Here is a 15737-nt window from a genome sequence, read left to right on the forward strand (position 1 = left end):
CATATACAAGTTAAAGCCAATTTAAGTAGTGGGTGAGTTTCTTCAGTGATCAATATCTGGGGTATCAATGCCAGCCAATACTTTGGATAACAAAAGTTGCAGCATATTCTAGCAGATCCAAATTATGTAATCATTGGCTTTTAGCTAATTTGCTTAATATTATTTTATTGATGAAATATCAAATGTCATATAACTAGATCATAAAATTTCAAAAACCATGTAAATATAGTCTAGTTGCAGATCATGGTCTTAGGCTCTTAAGTAGCTCAAATTCATGACATGAGTTCTCAAGAGAACCTTTTCCATTTTTTTGAGAGAAAATTTTCCATCTTTCTTGCCTTTTAACATCTTGACTATTACACTTGTTAATTCTGAACTTTGTACATTAATAATTCTAATATTTAGCATCTATTGCTATATATAAAAAAAAAACACAAACAACAAATAGAGCAAAAATTTAGATGCAACACTAAACGGAAGTATAATATAAGTAAATTATATGAATAGTTATTTGGTAGTGTCAGCACAATATGAAATGCAACTTTACAATTCCTTGGCTAAATGTAAGAGGCTTACCGTATGATTATATCTATCTATTAATTTGGAGAAATGAACTTGAGAAAATGTAGCTAGTTCGATTTTATCAGATGTGAAGAAAAGGAAAATAACATTAACCTAAATGGGAACTTAAGATCAAAATACTACAAAAATAGCAGATTTACTACATAAAAAGTTGGACGGATAAAAAATTATAACCATTAAAGTCTACAGTATTTTAAGAAAAATAATTATAATAAAAAGTTTAGAATCTTAACAAAATTGCCATATGAAGCATGACGCGCACATCAAAAGCAACATCTAAGGACAAGTGCGGGGCATCAACACATTCACTGATTGATATGTCCACATTGCAGATATTCTGCAAAATGTTACAAACCTTCGAAAAAACTTCCAAAAGAACTGCTTGAAGCTTTCCCGTTGCCAGTACCAGTGTTCTTCCTCTTAGTACCTGAAAGAAAACGGAAGCGAAAGGATGCACTTTCAACAATCACCAATCTATGTTGCATATGTGGACGTGGGAGAACGATAACCAGTAAAATTGAACAGACATGGATATATTGACTTAATGTTTACACAAGAAACAAAGCAATTTTGTTAATCAAGTCAGTGGATTACAATAAATACACATCAAACAATCAATATTAAAAAAGAAAAAGAGAAATTGACGTATGAACATGTAGTACGTGTTATTTTCAGCTAGAAGCTTTTATCAAAGTTCAAATAATCAATAAAACAATAAAGTTTAGGTATTTATGTATTACTTCTCAATCTGTGTTGGCAAGTGCAGGTTCACGTCAGCCTGGCTGAAAACCAAGGTAGAATTTATTTGTGTGTTTTTAAAGTTATGCGCGTTTCAGCAAATCAAACACTGCCCGACCATGCAGCTGCCTTTGGGTGTCTTATGTTCATAGCTATCAATATATCAGATCTCAATATACCAATTCCCAGATACGTGGTACCAAGAGCGAAAAAACTATAATCTAGTTTGTTTAAGGATGTAATCCCATACATGTAATACTCAAGATGAAATAATACAGCTATGCAGTTTCAACAAATTTAACAAAAAAGTGCAGAAAAAAAAAAGTTTGTTATATGTTCGAGTATACTTTACCTCTGGAAGCATTTGCAAGATCAGAATCAACATCCATGCCATCACTATCACTATCACTATCACTATTACTGTCTGCAGCTGTATCATTTCTTGTCACCGTGCTAGGACCTTGTAGTAACTCATCCATATCCCACAGCTACAATGTAAAACTAAATGACTTGACAGAAAACACAAAAACTAAAGGTAGAAACTGTAAATCAACTGTGTTATGATTCTTACCTTCTAAGTATGATAAAATAAATATTTAAATTTGAAACAAAGCTATATTCTATGCACTTGAAGTTTTATTTAACAAGATATTTGTCAGACATGCAGGTCATGCACAAGGAGAGCAAAATTCATATTGTTTTATTTGGGAGGGTAAAGGGGAAAAGTTTAAACAAATCTCATTTTGTTTTGTCTTTTTTAAAAATCTGACATTTCAATGGTGATGCACAAGTTCCATCTCCTGAGACCAATAACTTAAGACCAACAACTTATACCATATAAAGGAAGAATAAAACGCATAGCTACCACATGCATGCAGGTGACACAAGATGTTGACAAGGGAAGAGTTCAAACCTTTAATGTGTTATCATGAGATATACTTCCAAGAAGCTTCTTATCATGTGAAAAAGCTACAAAATCAAAAACAAATCATAAGTTAGTCATATAAGAGTTATTCAGAATTGGATACAACAAATTTCAAGAGATCTGAAACTAATGTGCAAACCATACTCAGTCCTTGTAATCAATTAGGCGGTGTTTGTTTAGCATAATATTGGTTTGAGGTATGGTTTTAGAATGGGTGAAATCCATACCTAGTGTTTGTTTATGGAAATTGCAATTTCTAAACCATACTTCAAATCCACAAGGTATGGGGTTAAAACCAAGGAAAGGCGGGTATGGCTCATACCATACCTTCAGGAAATAAAACAAAATATGTTAATCTCCAAACAAAACCAAACACATAGTATTAAGAATCAAGTTCTAACCATGTATCACCCTGGTTTTATTCTTGATTCCAATCCCAAACTACTTTGCAAACCAAACACCCCTTTATTCTTTCTGTCTAGAATCAATAATCACATATACTAGTTTGGGATATCCAAAAAGAAATGTTACATTTCTACAAGATGTATAGATGTCAAAAATACCCCCACTTCAAGAAGGGCATTCTTAGTGGCACCCAATGCAGATCCTTATGGGCTGATGGGAGAATGCAACTATTAATTATGAATATACATGAGTACATGACAATTTTTTTTCATGAAAAGGTATTATATCAGATAATTTTTTTTGGTTCAATTATATTTAAATATATATGCTCTAACTTAAGTAACTATAAGAGGTATCTAGCTTCTTGATGATCACAGAGGTAGCATACCTAGACGCTCAACTGGATACTCTGAGTGCTCAGCAATGGGTTGAATGATTCTGTTGGGCAATATGCCTACCAAACTGTAATAAATCAAAGTCAATACGTAAAAATGAAAAGTTATTGCAGTATAATGCAGAAGAAAAAATCTTCATGTCATGCCATGCCATAACTTTCGCAGAGGTGAGTCCAACAAAAAACCTATCATATACCTGATGAGCCCATTAGATGATCCAGTAATGAGTCTGTCTTCATCATACTATCATCAGGTAAAAGGACAAAAAATTAGCGTGAAACAGGCCAAAGTAGAAGAACAGAAATGAAAGGTAAATTTGCAATGCTTATTCACCTTCAAGAGAGCATCTACTGAGTTAGGGCTCAGATCAACAAATCGATCACTGTACACACACGTACACAAGTTTAAGATAAGGAAATAAACCATGATTGAAAAAGCATCCTTTATCTTAGAGCTTAGATGGGAAAGCATGAAGAGGAGACACTACGAGAGGGAATCCATATCCATGTCTATTTTTTTGAAGGTACCATAAATATGAACCTATATGTTAATAGTCTTAAAATAGTTTATAACATCTACAATAAAACCTGAACCATCAAGCATGAGAAAGCATACCTGCAATCTTTGAAGAATCCCCATGAATATAGCAACAAAGTCCCACTTTGTGTCCCACATATAACTTTCCTGCCATTCTGAGAAAATAGGCTCACAATTTAGAGTAGTAACATAGAAAATCAGGTAATAAATCATGCACATCCCCATTTCACCCAAGCTTCATCCTGGTCATGGATAGATTGCCCAGGTTCGGGTTCCTAAGCAGTGACAATTGCCCTATGAAGACTCGCTTTACATGTAGGTCATGCACACAGGTGGAAGAACTACATGTGTATATGCCTTGAAATGGCTTACAATTAAGTGCTTAGAGGTCTTATGAAGGTGTTTGAACCCACTTAAGTAAAACACAATATCTGCTGCTTGTAATTACCACCATGATTTCTCAATCCCCACTTCTTCTTTAGTTATTCTTTTACCTTCCACTGTCTTTCCCCTAGCCAGCTAGAGTGTAAGACACATAAAGCTTATGTCAAGGTTTGAGACCACCGTACTTGGAGTTGTTAGCATGTTGATAATGGTTTGTCAATAGAAACTCTTCTACAATTTCAGATCATATGTAATCTTAAGACAAGTTACTAGATGCAACCTCCACAATACTACAGAAGCATGAACACGATCAAGCATACATAAATCAATAAAAATAAAGGAACATAACAAATACCTTCATTATGACTACAGACAGTGGTTCATCCTCGCAAAATTCGGACTGTGCTTGGACCTTCCATTCATCAACAAACATAGAGCACAAGAATCAAACTCAAGCAAAATCAAACAGCACGTTAGAAGTATAAACTGAGCATCAGCACTTGAACAAGACACAAGTACCTTATTACTCCGGATACTGCATACAGACAGAGTACCATCTCCGCTAGAAAACCAAAAGAAACCATGTCAGAAAATAGAGATACACAACATAAAGATATACAACACAATTTTACACCTATGAGCAAAAGATCTATTCACTTGGTTACTGTTCCTTTCAGCCTTTACATCCCCAACACACCAATTTTCTAGCCAAGTATTTTCTAATGCAAGATATGCTCATAAGTTTCATATCATAGTATTGATTAAATTGAGCAGCTAGAGTAGCTAATTCCTATAAACATCAATTATACTCCGACCCAACCCGCAAGCTACGTATAACCCTAGATGCAGGGGCTAGGGAACCCCTTTATTGTAGTATCAATTATTATAATTTATACAAATATAGAACTAAAGATTTTTAGGGTCAAAGCAATGCATGGAAAAACGTGCATAATGATACAAGTAGCAGAACATCAAACAACAAAATGTCACACTTCCCAACTATGTCAAAGTAGATGGAGAAGTTTACTACCTTGTAGCCAAAAGTCTCATCGAATCTGATGCAAAAGTCATATCTGATATGTATTCCTCATGAACTTGAAAAGTGTGACAGCAAGATTGTTGCCTGGTATCCCATAACTATGTACAGAAAAGATGATGAAAAGAAATGTGATAAGGATGAAGCCGACGAAAACATCAATAAAGCAACGTACTTGTCGATAAATTGGTAGGGATAATAAATATGTATATCTAGGAAGCAACAAAAAAGTGTGCTGGATCAGTTAGCACATTTTGGTTCCTCCGGAAGCACTTTCCAACAGAAACGACACTTATGAGTCTTAAGACACACACAGACAGGTCCTGGGTTGGAATAGCATGACAGAGTGTCCAATATGTACTAAGTGAGTGTAACACAAAGCAAAAAACTATTTTCCTTTGATAATAACATTTGTCCCCTAAGCAGTCTTTTATATCAAGAGATTAACTTACCAATTTAAACATATAAACTTGGTCTTTTAAATATCACTAAAGAATGATGGATTAGCAGGATATATTAGATTTCTTAGATTTCGACCAATTAGAACCCTACAGCTCATTCGGAAGACCATTGTAAATATTGGAAAATAAAATCACCTTCCTTTCCCTTCTCTTCCTATTCCTTCTCTTCCCTTCCCTTCCCTTCCCTTCCTTTCCCTTCCTTTCTCTTCTTTTCCTTTACTAATAATGAGCCAAACAAAGCCTAAAAGATGTGCACCAAGACTCAAGATGACTATAAATAAAAAAAGAACAATTGATTGCTGCTGTAAAGCAGATGAACATTTGCTTCAACATCTTATGTGTACTGGGCTTCTAGTCACAACAACAAGTCAACGATTCTTTAACTTTGGGTTAATTTATCAACTTCAATCGAACATGCATCATGAAACAAAAATATCCTGTCATATGAGGATACAACATACTATATAAGATAATAAGGGAAAGTGAATTTGAACCTTGACACATCCTGAATCATCCCCCGAGGCAATGGTTGCTTCAGTCAAATTGATTATACTATTGACTGCATCTCTGCATTATGTTTGATTTCAAAAATAAGAACCGTAGCAATATCCTTTCTCTTAAGAGTACACATCAAAATCAGTACCATTTTAAATTTTGGAATTTGGAAAGTAGTGCTTTAGTTTGGGATATAAAAACATGCAAAAAAGTCCAATAACTTTAAGTAGATGACTCACGTGTGAGCATTTTTAAGGTGAGCAATCTTTGCTCCAGTTTCAACATCAGTGGCAAGAATTGAGCAATCTGCGGATCCCGTCACAATTGCTGCACCATCAATACAACCAATTTAAAGGCCATTCATTGTGATGCGGGGAGGAAGAGGGGGGGGGGGGAGGAAGGGGTGAGGGGCGAAGGATTTAATTACCGCGTCCCTCATTGATAAACCGGGTAGTTCTACAAGACTTCTTGTGGGCACGAACATTCAGCAAACTGCAAGAGTAGCAATCAATATCATACTACAACATTTACCTTTTCTTAAGGAAAAAAAATAACAACGATAACCCCCCCCCCCCACCTCTTCTTTTTTTCATACTAGGCTAGAATTACAACACTCAAAACAACATATCACACTCAAGAAATTCACGAAATTCTACCGTTGTGGTTCTGCTTCAGCAGCATAACGATACCTACACAAAATGGAACCACCAAGTGAGTGGACAAAACACTGATCACAAATACCAGCAAAGAAATGGAGCCTAGGGAAAATTACTTACAATAGGAGGTAACCATTGATTAATCCAGTTGCAACAAGAGAATCCGACGGATGAAAGTCTACGTCAAAAGGGTGGTCCCCTAATTTTATCTCCATACCTTCCTTCTCAATGAATTGACAATTATGCTATGTATCAGTTTCCTATACAAATAATAATTTGTCAAAAAAACCCTTAAGAGTTAAGGACCTTTCCTAGTCTAGTAGCTCAAAATCTTAAATTATGCTAACAGAACAGCATCATATCGAATCCTTGCAATCTTCAAACTAATTCAAACTAAATAAAAAAAACCAGAAACATAAATAACAAGAATATTAATCAATTACAAACAAAATTATAAAAAAAAAAAAAAAACAAAATTTTGCAAATTCAATTCAATCCATCAAAGTAAGCATGAAAAATAATGTTAAATTTTTCTCGCTAAAAGAACATGAATTGCAAGATTCTAGCACTCGTAATAGTCTTTCATAACTTGATCAATTATAAAGAATATTGCAATAATTGACCTAAGAAGAACCCTAATTGAGTATACTGAAAATTAAGTAAAGCGAATAGCAGTGAATTGTGAAATTGATATTTGATAATTGAAAAGAAAGTAAAGAAATTAAGGACTCATGTTAACAGAATAATGTATCCAGGACTCCAAGAGGAAATTAGTAGAGCATCCCATTAGTTCTCTAATGGTAAGAAAAAGTTCATAAAGAATGACACACCACATGACTTTTAGAAGGTTGCATGTAAGATGATTATGCTACCTTTTCCTGGGCGGGAGAGGGGTCTAAAAGGACAATAACATGAATAAACATTCTTATTCAGCCAGAGGTGAACGAACTAGCAGAAAAATCTATACTCTGCACTAATGAAGAATCTGAAATTTTAGTTACTCCGGCCACTTTTGACTTCCATCTCATGGTTTCCGTTATCTTGCAGCTGTTTGATTTATTCTACTCCAAACTACGAACTTACCCCAAAATTGAAGAGCTAATGTGTCATCAATATTGAATAACATCTAGCTAGCTTCAAGCTCTAGTGCAGTGTAATTCTAAAACATTTTATGCAAGGAGCCACTTTTGAATTTCTTCAAATGGTTTTCATTATCTTGCCAACATTTGAGTTTTTCTACTTTCAAGTTTCAACTATGAAGTATGAACTTGCCCCAATATCAAAATGCTTGTGCTTCATCAAGATTGAATAGCTTCAAGCTCACTCTAAGCTCAACATTACAAATTTTGGCAACATTTTACGCAAAGAGGTTAACGCCTTATAAAAACTGGACATTTACTGTTACTTACTACCTTTTCATTTCTGCCAAAAAGATAAATACACATCTAATGGTATTTAGTTCATATTCACTGGTAGAAACATGAGCTTACGCCTCACGGTATTTTAGAGCTTTTCCCACCAACAGGTGACTTCCAATTACAAGAACCCAATCCCAGTAAACCAATCCATGAATCAAAAACAAAATCATTCCCATTTTCCAGTCATAATTTATCCTCTAGTAATCGAATCAATTCAAACACTCAGCCGTTAAACGGGAATTATTTTTGAATTGAAAATTAAGTGAACCAAACAAATTAATTAAATCAGTGAACCAGGAACCAAACAAAGGCCTGCAACGCAATAGTACCATATTTGACTCAATTATCAAAATTAGGCTCGAATTAATCGCATAAAATTCTCTAATATCAAAGTAAATTGAACATATAAAAATTCAAGGTACAAAATCAATAGTTATAATGTTTTATAACTTGAGTAATTATATAACTAAAAGTTCAATAGTCCACCTTAGATGAACCCTAAATTGACTATACTTAAATTGACAACAGTATGAAAGTAAACCCTAGATTACGAAAATTGATACGAAATATTCAATGATTTAAAGATAAAACCTTACCTTAGAAGATGTATCAATGGAGGAAAGAAAGCTCAGAAGCTGCTTCAATGCAGAATTTATAGTACGCTTAAAATGTGGGAGAGAGAGCAAAGGGGTGCAGCGTAAAAGAAAAGAGGAGTGTTTTTTATTTTATTTTTTTTGTTTTTCAAGGTCACCGTGACCTAAGGTGAGTCCATCACGGAATATAATATTACCTCCGTTTCTTTTTAGTAGATACGTTTTTTTTTTAGGATTTTTTTGTAGTTCCCGTAAAAAAAAAAAAAAAAATGTTTTTCCTTTTTTTTAGTTAACACGTTTTTTTAGGTAAAATTTTTACTCCGTTTGTTTTTTTTTATTTATTTGCATCACTTGAGATTGCACGGAGTTTTAGAAGAGTAATATAATATTGTGAGTGGGTGAATAAATGATTATGGTAAAAGTAATTTGGGGACATGGAAGTGGAATAAGTATTACCCACTACCATGGTATGGTTATACTACCCAATACCACAATTTTTTTTTTCTTTTTCCTTTTTTTTCCCTTTCCTCTTCATCTTCTTCCTTCCTTAAACCCTTTTCCCCACCTCCATGGATAGCTCCCATTGCCGGCCAAACTTCTGCCCACCGCACCTTCACCTCCGACAACAAGAAGCCCACCCCACCAGCTACTACCTTGGTCGAAATCCAAAAACATGCAACTACCTCAATTAAAAATCACCGGAAACCACCCAAAAAAACATAACCCAAAAATAAGAGACACAAACTTATGGCTCTAGCCATTTAAAACGGTGAGTTCTATGCTGGAGATCGCTGAGTTCGGTCAAAATTGACGCCGGTAGTTTTTTGTCGGCGCTCAGTTATTATTAATTTCTATAATGTTATTATTGGTTTGTATACTGTTATTATTGGTATTATTGGTTTGTATACTGTTATTATTGGTATTATTGGTTTGTATACTGTTATTATTGGTATTATTGGTTTGTATACTGTTATTATTGGTTTTTATACTGTTATTCATAATTTATATACTGTTATTAAGAGGAGAGAGACTGCATTTTTACAACATGAGTAAATTTTACGTGAAATTACATTTTTGCCCTGGTATGGGCCAAGCGAGTCCATACCTGGTAGTGGTCTATCACTACTCCATGGAAGTGAAAGTATGTGAGAAAGAGTAGTGGAACCATGAGAGAGAAATAATAAATTAAATTGATTGAGGTTTAAAGTTAATATATATATATATATATATATATATATATATATATATATATATATATATATATATATAAAGGAGGGAGTACCTTGCATTTATAAGGTATTCCACTTGCTTTTTCATTCTCTCTAACTCTCTCTCCTCTCCTTAATATATGTGTCTAAATCAAACGTGTCAACTAAATAGAAATGGAGGAACTACGTAATATGGAGCCTTCGTTTTTAAATATTTGCTCCACTTTTATTTCTGACCATTTTTAAATACTTGTCCCATTTTTATAATTGGAAAGCTACATTTATACTACTAGTTTTTTTGGAGTTCCACCCGGTTTATCCTTTAGGCTAATTCGGATTCGGGTATCGATCAGTTATGGGTGGTTAGGTTTAAGTCCCCTCTCAATTATTGTTGTGGGGGATCGAACACGGACGTCTCCTCCCTACCAAGTATAGTCTCAATCACCACTACACCGGCAGTCAATTAGTACATTTATACTACGAATAGTTATATGTGAATGGCCACGGTGAGAGGGGGACTTTCCACCGGGGCCATTTGAGGCCAGACCCCCATCAATTATTGTAATTAATTATTTAATAAACTTAGATAATCTATATTTACTCATAAAATATTGGGATATAGTGATTAGTTTGGAGCAAGAAGTAAATTATTTAAATCCCGATCCCTCTAATATTTTCGGCCAAGATCCGCATTAGCCACGGTCACCTTATGGTTATTTATTTTATTTTATTTTTGGTCTTTCACAAAACAAGGCTTTAATTTCTTCAACTTGTAATTTTTTATGTTTAAATATCTTTTTTATATTTTGCAATTATATATATTTGATAGACATTATTTTTTTTTTTTTTGTGCAAAAGAGGGTCAAACCCGTATTATTCATAATATTTGATAGACATTATAGAAAGATAATAATTGTCCATATATTATGGATATATTTTGCAGTTTAGTTTATAACTAGATGTTATTCAATTATCATATCATATAACTAATATATAAAGCTAAACTTTTAGTCAGGTCACGAGACAGCGACACTTAGCGTTTTAACTTTTTGCCAAGTGTCGCGCCACGTTGGACAGATTAAAATAGACTTTATAAGATAAAAAAAAAATAATAATTAGTTTAGAATTCTATTTGGATAGAATTTTAGGATAAAATTTTTAGTTTATAGTTTTATTTTCGATAAAATACCAATATTAAATTGAATTATAATTTTATTCAAAATATTATTATTAGTTTTTATTATGTACCTACTACATAATGTAAATAAAAATTATCTTAAATTCAATAAATACCCGAGCATTGCACGGGACACCAAACTAATATATTAAGCTAAACTTTTAGCCAGGTCACAAAGCAGCGACAATTGGCGTTTTAACTTTTCGCCAAGTGTCGCGCCACGTATGATAGACTTAAATAGACTTTGCAAGATAAAAAAAAGGTTAGTTTACAATTCTATTTGGATAGAATTTTAAGATAAAATTGTTAGTTTAGGGTTCGTTTGGCATCGTTGTGGTTTTCTGTTTTTTGGTTTTTTAAAAGTATACAATATATGTCACATAATGAATCAAAAATTATTTAGAATTATTAAAATCGTGATAATTTTGAAAACTGCCAACACAAAAGTGGAAACACCTTTTTCCTGTTTCCTGTTTCCTGTTTTTGGTTTTTAGTTTTCAAAAAAAACAGAAAACTGAAAACCAAAAATGATGTCAAACAAGCCCTTAGAGTTTTATTTTCGATAAAATATCAATATTCACAAATTGAATTATAATTTTATTCAAAAAAAATTATTAGATTATAATTCTAATATAGTTCAAAACGTAAAAAATCTATTTATAATATATTAAATCGGCTAAAATAATATGAGACTATGAGTACTTCATAATCTAATAGAATTTTATTACTATGTAAAACCATCAATTAGGATCGGTTTATGAGTCATCTCGAATTGGGTTACTTCAGGTTATGAGTCAAGAAATTTTCAACTCTTGCCCAAAGTTTTAGGTTCGGAACAACCCAACGGGCTTTGAACATTTATTTCATTTAATTTATTTTTTGCTATTTTTTTTTAGTGTATTAGATCGAACATTTCCACCAACATTATTATTAGTCATTACATGTCTATTAGATAGCAAAATCATCACAAAAGCACATCAATTCCTAACTAATTTGTATCAATGATATATTTTAAAATTTGATATATAGATTAAAAATTTATCTTACAATTCAATAAACAACCCGGGCATCGCACGGGGCACAAAACTAGTAACTAATATATAAAGCTAAACTTTTAGCCAGGTTATGAAATAGCGACACTCGGCATTTTAATTTTTCGCCAAGTGTCACGCCACCTTGGATAGATTTAAATAGACTTCATAGATAAAAATCGTCAAGTGTCGCACCACCTTGGATGTATTTGGATAGACTTCATACGATAAAAAAGTTAGTTTAGAAAAAGATTATTAGTTTAGAGTTTTATTTTCGATAAAATACCAAATAATAAACTTATATTAGGCCACAAGACAACATCATTTAGCTTTTTAATTTTTCACCAAGTGTCGTACCATGTTGGATATATATAGATAGACTTTGTATAATTTCAATTAAATTGAATCATAATATAATTTTATCTTAAAAGTGCATAAACAGCCCGAGCATTGCACGGGACACAAAACTAGTAAATCTAAAACCTCTTCTCATATTCACTTGTTTCATAGAGTCCTAATCACCCATAACTAATCTCAAAATCCGGATTAGCCCTAAGGATGAACCGGGTGGAACACAAAAAAAAATTGTTTTTCATAGAGTAGCTATATTTATCTTTGCAGTGTTGATATTGTAGCTCTATATAATACGTATTAATCAAGAGAGTTTTCACAATCTAATTTTATAGCAGAATTCGATCAATTCGAACATGGATGAAGATAAAAACATATTGATGAAGAAATTGAGGTATGATGAGATAAATGCAATCTTTGAAACCGAGATTTTGTCACATCTACCTTTGAACACTCTCAAAAATTGCAAGTATGTTTCTAAATCATGGTCGAATATCATCAAATCCCAATATTTTTTCCGTCTTCATCTCCAAAAATCCGTTTTACAAAACCGGTTAAATCTAGTACTCTTCAATGCCACCACCAGAATCATCGAAACGTTCGAGGCTGACGCGCTGATCCCGTCCCATGGGACACCTAAACCCTACAAAGTTACCCTTGATCAAAATTTCAACATCCTTGGTTCATGTAACGGATTGCTTTGTTTCGGGTTTGATAAGATTCATCATGGTTCGGAAACCAAACTTATTGTGTTAAACCCGGCCACTCGTGTTTGGAAGAGTGTTCGTGTTTTACCCGTGCCAAATCAAGTCCAAAATCTTAAAGCTCATATAAATAGCAGAGGATTTGGTTTTACATGTGATATTAAGACCATGGATTACAAGTTTGTACTTATTGTGGACCGCGAAATACATGTTTATAGTTTAAAATCCGAAGCGTGGAAGAGGATTGGGGACTATTCTTGCACCTTTCCGTTAAGGGAACCGCAAAGGAATAAGTGCATACAAGTAAAAGGTGTTGCTACCGACAATGCTTTGCATTGGTTTTATGGCAGCCAGGGTAGGATCAAAGGTATCTTTAGCCTCGATCTCACGGATAACAAGCAGTATGAAACGCCGATTCCTGAGCTTTATGGATTACCAAAGCTAGTACCTTTAAAAGGACGTTTACATGTGGTATTCACCAAGTATGTTACAATGTCGGGAGCATATCCTGCAAATATGCTAGAGATAGACATTTGGCGTATGGAAAAGTATGGCGGTTGGGAGGATTCTTGGGTTCGATTGTTCAAGGTTCAATTTGATGATGTTATATTCCACGCGACTGCAGTTTGTTTCAAGGAAGGAGGCCGCAAAGTCTTGCTTGAGCTGCATCCTGTCGATATGGAAGTGTTGAGATATGTTTGGTATGATTTAGTCACCAAAGAACGTGTCAGTGAGGTTCTTGAGTACTCGGCCAAGATAAAAGCCGAGTCATGCTTTGAGAGTTTAATAGATCCAAATTTTCTGAAGTTTTAGAGCCTGAGATTGTACTATATATGAGAGTAGTTGGGTGAACTTCCTAACAACTTGTTAGGAGTTTTTTAGGTCTCTTCTTTTTATTCAGTTAGCTGGTCTTGATTTATAATCTAGCAATAGCGTTACATTGTTATGTTTTTGATTGAAGCATTATACTTTGTTTAAGATTACAGCAAACTTTTGTTTTACTTTTGTTTAAATTATTTTCAAGTATGCAAGTTCATCCTATTCTCTTGATCAAATTTGAGAATGGCTGGCTAGCTTGATGTCAATAGATTTGGCCATGAAGAATTTCGAAAAAAATAAAGCTTCCTTACATATAGCTACCACAGATTATCAGAATTGCACAAACTTTATACGTGCAGCAACCACAAGGTTTAAAGGTGTACATACGTTCATCCTGTCTCATTTAGGCATTTAGGGCGTATAATTAGTCTGTTAACTAAAACTGCAGAGAAAATAGTCGTCATAGCTTTGAGGCCTCTGGCCGTATGGTCAAATGACAATTGAAGAATTAGGACAATATATAACAATCAGTAGACATAAGGTGATAAGAGCCAGAAAAGCATACAAACCACAATAGTTACCAAGTCACATAGACCAGTCAAAGCTCAAGTCAGTAGTCGAGGTCTGGTTTGGATGGGCAAATTCAGGCTATAAGATGAAAAAATTGGAATAGATGAATAAGGGGGCAGTATATACATGACAGATCAATCTAAAGCAACATTACCAGCAGATGCACAATAAAATCGAACTTGTGAATAAAACAAGATGAAAAAATTGTGTGGTCTACTCTGCTAGCATAATCACAAGTTGCTACGTAAAATGATTCTTGGTGAAAATATCTTAGAGGGCAACTGAAATTAATCAGAATGCAATAGTACATCTCAGAGTATGCCATTTCATAGGTGACAGAACACTGATATTTCTTCCAGGCCACCACGTAGAATTTCGAAAAATGTTATAGATATTGGGAGTGAGTGAGTGACCTCCTAACAAGTCCAAGATAAACAAGTTACTGATGCTAGAAATTATAGAAGACTTGTTGGTTTGGCAGGCAGAGAAGAAACAATCAAGGAAATAATTAGTTGTCAAAGATTCAGGAAATTTCACAGCAAGTAGCCTACTACATACTCCAAGTCAAACTAATTCTTAATTGAAGTCCATCAGAGGTAAATCATGCTAAGTATACATCAATCTGTGTCAACTAGAAAACATCAAGTACTAAGTAACAAAGTTTCTACCTATGTAACATTACATCAACATTGCATTACATCAAGTAGATGGATTACACCAGATGTTCAAGGTTAACAGGAATAGTTAATTATAGCCAACAGAATATTACTTTGTGTAGCATGCTCAAAAGAGTCGAGCCAGATATCATTTCAAGTTTAGTACAAGTTCAGAGTCCAATTTGTGTCATACAAAAGTTAATATTGGATCAAATTAAGATCCTATAATAGCAGGTCAGGAGGTTCTCCTCCACATCCTTACAAGTAATATATATTTACTTCTCTGATTGAACGAAAAATGCTGTGTCTTAGCCTGTTATCGACCTTATTCTGCCTATATATAATGTCCAGCTTATAAGCTATAATGTAACTAGCAACATTGCTTTTCTATTTTTATTTTTTTTTTCTTTTTTTTGGGTACCCGAAACACGGGAAAAAACTTAACGCAATATTATAGATGCCCTGCAATCCATCATAACTCAATAGCTGCTAGACAGGACTACAGCTCAATATTCGCGCACCATGAATAACAACCAAACTAACTGATGTTAATTAGTGTTGGCAATGGAATACATTGATCCTGCAGCAACATATAG

The 15737-nt window shown here is 33.8% G+C and overlaps 2 protein-coding genes across 2 annotated transcripts; one reads left to right on the top strand and one right to left on the bottom strand.

The window, feature by feature from the left end:
- Positions 1 to 735: 735 nt before the first annotated feature.
- LOC145577475 (WD repeat-containing protein 55-like) lies at positions 736 to 8779 on the bottom strand. Its single transcript, XM_081634943.1, has 16 exons — positions 8629 to 8779; positions 6735 to 6874; positions 6615 to 6647; positions 6386 to 6450; positions 6198 to 6285; positions 5958 to 6030; positions 4997 to 5103; positions 4486 to 4528; positions 4322 to 4378; positions 3661 to 3737; positions 3379 to 3427; positions 3242 to 3288; positions 3039 to 3112; positions 2234 to 2289; positions 1673 to 1808; positions 736 to 1009 (listed from the first exon to the last, which is right to left on the bottom strand). The coding sequence occupies exons 2-16, from the start codon at positions 6827 to 6829 to the stop codon at positions 930 to 932; spliced, it is 1080 nt and encodes a 359-aa protein (XP_081491069.1). The 5' UTR covers positions 6830 to 6874; positions 8629 to 8779; the 3' UTR covers positions 736 to 929.
- Positions 8780 to 12748: 3969 nt separating this feature from the next.
- LOC145578290 (F-box protein CPR1-like) lies at positions 12749 to 13909 on the top strand. The gene has a single exon (XM_081635635.1). It carries the CDS (start codon positions 12749 to 12751, stop codon positions 13907 to 13909), a length of 1161 nt encoding a protein of 386 aa, XP_081491761.1.
- Positions 13910 to 15737: the final 1828 nt, after the last annotated feature.

Source organism: Chenopodium album, chromosome 14, assembly GCF_948465745.1.
Source record: "Chenopodium album chromosome 14, dcCheAlbu1.1, whole genome shotgun sequence".
NCBI classification, from domain to species: domain Eukaryota; kingdom Viridiplantae; phylum Streptophyta; class Magnoliopsida; order Caryophyllales; family Amaranthaceae; genus Chenopodium; species Chenopodium album.

Coding starts and splice junctions, on each gene's coding strand:
- LOC145577475 (XM_081634943.1), bottom strand. CDS start 6,829: ATGGAGATAAAATTAGGGGACCACCCTTTTGACGTAGACTTTCATCCG. Junction 6,648..6,734: donor ATCAATGGTTACCTCCTATT/GTAAGTAATTTT, acceptor CATTTTGTGTAG/GTATCGTTATGCTGCTGAAG. Junction 3,289..3,378: donor CAGTAGATGCTCTCTTGAAG/GTGAATAAGCAT, acceptor ACCTGATGATAG/TATGATGAAGACAGACTCAT.
- LOC145578290 (XM_081635635.1), top strand. CDS start 12,749: ATGGATGAAGATAAAAACATATTGATGAAGAAATTGAGGTATGATGAG.